General features: G+C 43.4%; 1 protein-coding gene across 1 annotated transcript; it reads right to left on the bottom strand.

Annotated features, from left to right (window-relative positions):
* Positions 1-708: 708 nt before the first annotated feature.
* Positions 709-2,715, bottom strand: foxd3 (forkhead box D3). Its single transcript, XM_034882436.1, has one exon. The coding sequence runs from the start codon at positions 2,295-2,297 to the stop codon at positions 1,110-1,112; it is 1,188 nt and encodes a 395-aa protein (XP_034738327.1). The 5' UTR covers positions 2,298-2,715; the 3' UTR covers positions 709-1,109.
* Between the last annotated feature and the right edge of the window lie 1,171 nt (positions 2,716-3,886).

Genomic DNA, 3,886 nt, shown 5'->3' with positions numbered 1-3,886 from the left:
GGATGTCAGACTTTTCCATCAGCTTGGAAAACTGTCAACATTTCGCAAATAACCAGTTTCAACTAAATACACAGTAGATATAGATATATACTATCTTCCTTTTTAATAATCCCCTTTTTCACCTCTGCTTTAAATTTAAAATCCACATAAATATGTTTTAATTACTTATTTCTTTTTGTTAACCTTCTGCAACAGTTATTATTTAAATTCATGAGTGATTTCCCAAAAATGTGTCTTTCAAATAGTTGCAATACAAGCAAAAAAAAAAATCTAATGGGTCTACTGAAAAGGGTTAATATGGTGTCGCCGTAAAAAATATTATTCATTTTACTTCTGTGACTGGATAAATATAGCCTATTATAGCCTAATGGTATAATTAGAATTTAAAATGGAACTTAAAAGGCTAATTTTCAAAAAATAGGCTTTTAACATATAGTGAAATGGGAAGATGTTAAAAAAAGTGTTAAGCCTAAAAATGGCTTAGTAAATGTTAACACAATATTCACAAGATAAGACAAATTTGTAATATTTAAAATATCCTTAGATTCATTTTATGCATTTCTAGCATGAGGGTTTATTTCTATAAAATAAGATTTTCAAGAATATGTCTCTCAATAAAAATATTATCAAACAATTTCAGAATGTTAAAAAAGAAAATTGATTTTGAATTCTTTCTTAAATTTATTTACAAATAAATTCAGATTACAACACAATATAGCCACATGAAATTACATATATTTTATTTTTATAAACCGACTATTTTTCAGAGCTTTTTGTGTCTTGTATGAAAAGGAAGCAAAAAAGTGTGTCCAGTTGAGCTTCTGATACAAAAAAGAAAATATAAAATAATAATCACAGATCTCAAACGGGAACAAAATAAAAAAAGACAGGTAAAATCATTATTATTATTATTATTATTATTATTATTTTTACAAATATTTACAAATATTACCTGTACAGAAATATCTCCTTTTTCTTTTTTTTCTCTGTTTCAACAGTCTTTACATGGCTACAGAGTCCAGTGTTGCCTATTAATTTGTGCTTTTCACACTCCCGCGGTAATAATGTCTCTATATAAAAATAAGAGTTTATCTTCTCTGTGTTTGAAGTCATTGTGAAGGCCATTTGGACACTGCCGCCGCCGCCGCCGCAGCTGCTGAGGGTAAAACATGTCCAGAAAGGAGATTGGACGGTACACTGAGGATGGGACCGATAGCGGCGGAGGACCGGCTCAGAGAGAGGGACTGCGCGCTCAGCAGGGCCGACTGAACGGTCACCGGAGGTCGCAGGAAAGCAGCGCCCGGTGAGACCGAGGAGGCGCTGGACACCCCGATGATGTTCTCTATACTAAAAGACGGTCTGTTCGCAGGCTCGGATTTGATCATGGACGCTGTGCTCAGACTGTTGAGCTGAAGTTGAAGGCTCGGGCTGAGATGGGAGTTAAACGCTTTTCTGTTCAGCTCCGCCGAGGACAGGAGAGGGACGCCCGGGGGCAGCATGGTACCTACAGGGGGGATGTACGGGTACTGCAAAGCCGCCGGATGGGAATAAGCCGGGTGGATCCCGTAGTGCCGCCCGTACGGGCCCCCAAGGCTGTACGCACCGAAACTTTGCATCATTAGAGCAGTCTGGTCCCTGAGCATGTCCGGCTGAACTCTCTTAAACCTTTTCCTCCTCCTGAGGAAGCTGCCGTTGTCGAACATGTCCTCCGAAGCGGGATCCAGTGTCCAGTAGTTGCCCTTGCCGGGGTTGCCAGGTTCCCGGGGGATTTTCACAAAGCAGTCGTTGAGGGACAAGTTGTGGCGAATGGAGTTTTGCCACGCCGGGAACTTTTCTCGGTAATACGGGAAACGGCTGCTGATGAACTCGCAGATCCCGCTGAGGGTGAGCTTTTTCTGCGGGCTCTGGAGGATGGACATGGTGATGAGGGCGATGTAGGAGTATGGCGGCTTTACCAGACTGTTTTTGGGCTTCTGGAGCCCACCTCCCGTTGCGCTCTGGTCTTGACCCTCTCCCTTTCCGGTGCCCGTCTCTCCCTCCCCGGAGCTCTCACAGCACGGACTCCCTCCACCGGACCTCATCTCCTCCTTCTCCACCTCGATCTCATCGTCCTCCTCGCCTGCTTCTCCTCGGAGGTCGTGCAGGATGCCTCCCACCGGGCTCTCGCAGTCACTGTCCACCCTCTCCATGCCATCCTCGTCTCCCTCGCCCACCACGTCGATATCCACGTCCTCCGCTGTAAGCACAGTTTGGCCGGACATCTCGCTGGCTCTTTCGCTGCCTCCAGACAGGGTCATCTCACGGCTTACTTATACTTTTTGTATTTGTTTTAGAAGTCTGAAGAGCCGGGTGTGATGGGTATGTCGAGACCAGCGCGGGCTGTGCGCACACACGGCGGGTCTGCTGGACTTCTGGTCACCCCTGTTTAGAGATCGGGTGTTTCCAAAAATCTAAATGTGGTTGAACCGGCAGCAAGCCAGACAAGCCAAAGAACAACTTCTACAAATATTTCTCCACTCGGTAAGTGAGCAGGCGTGTGTGAAGCGACGATTCTTGTGTCGAAGTTGTTCGGAGATGTGTTGCGCTCAGACGTCCCTTCTCGGTGCGTATATTTCCTATAGGAGTGATTTTTGGAGAACCAAGTCGAGATGACACATGCTGCTTTTAAAGGCCTGAGCTTTTAAAAGGACTGTCTGATAGATTACTTTTCCCAGTATAAGATATACTATCAGGGCATGGCACGTGGTTTGGTGACGACAGACGCCCCCTTCCTTGTCCTCTCCTCCCTCCCTCCACCCTCCTCTCTCCTCTCTGTTAAACCATGCAAACTGGAGTTGTTTCATGGATTTGTCAACAATGGGACATCAGCAATGCTGCTTTCCGCTGATTTCTGTGTTCGTCCGTCATAGACCATTTAACGGTGGCAGAGGGAGGAGGAGGAGGGGGAGAGAAAATTGGCCTGCATGATTGAAAGATCTGATGCGCATTAACGTGGCTGCGTAAAAACATTCCAAACCTTTAACTTTGCTAGTAGGTACAAACTCCATTCAACGCCGCAGAATGAAAACGACGACAGCTAAGTTCACCAAATTCTCCTTTAACTTCTTTTATGTGTTAACGTTTGGTTTCGAAATGGTGAAATTGTGCATGCGTGGATTTTTCTGCATTCTGTTTTAAACTAGATATCGTGCATGCCACTTTGCGTATTTGGATTCTTTTTCAATGCGTAAGAATTTAGTATTTTAAATTTTGTTTATTTGGTGCATGCCTCGATATTTCCAGCTTTACTGCCAGCCGTGTAAATCCCAGCTGCGAATACAAAGCATGAATTCAAATCTATTTATTCCCGCAGGATTAGCTGAAGGTGGGAAGAATATTGAGCAGCAGCGGCGGCGGCACCGGCGACAATGAATGGAGAGAATAAAGAATTCCCTAAAGAGTTTGGAAGAGGTGCTAACGACCCCAATCATTGCATGATTTTACATATGAAAAAAGTAGGAAATGCAGACAGCGGGGGAATGCAAAGAAAGCATTTATTCACAAGCATGAAGGTGAAGGTGGCTGGGCTCGGGGAGAGGATGTCGGATCCACTACAGGGTTTCCTCCGTTGTGTGAGAACATTTGGGAAGAATTCTGAGACAAGAGTTTTTATTTCAGCTGACGTTCAAAGAGACCAAACAAGTGTGCTGTAAATGAACAAAATTGGGAATTTAAATGTAGATCTATTCCGATGTGCCACATGCGATTTAAACGTCCATTTGTATCTGAAGTCTTTTTGCAGGTAAATGAAAATATCTCTAATCAACCCGAGTCAGTTATTTGTGACAAAGCTTAATTTGAATTAATTAAAACATAAATACATTTCGAATGAAGATGTGGCCTATTT

This window comes from Etheostoma cragini, chromosome 9, assembly GCF_013103735.1.
Source record: "Etheostoma cragini isolate CJK2018 chromosome 9, CSU_Ecrag_1.0, whole genome shotgun sequence".
Classification (NCBI taxonomy): Eukaryota; Metazoa; Chordata; class Actinopteri; order Perciformes; family Percidae; genus Etheostoma; species Etheostoma cragini.
Note: the sequence above shows the minus strand (reverse complement) of the source record. Positions and strands in the feature narration are given on the sequence as shown.

Bases quoted from the DNA above. Each gene is read 5' to 3' on its own strand.
- foxd3 (XM_034882436.1), bottom strand. From the start codon at position 2,297: ATGACCCTGTCTGGAGGCAGCGAAAGAGCCAGCGAGATGTCCGGCCAA.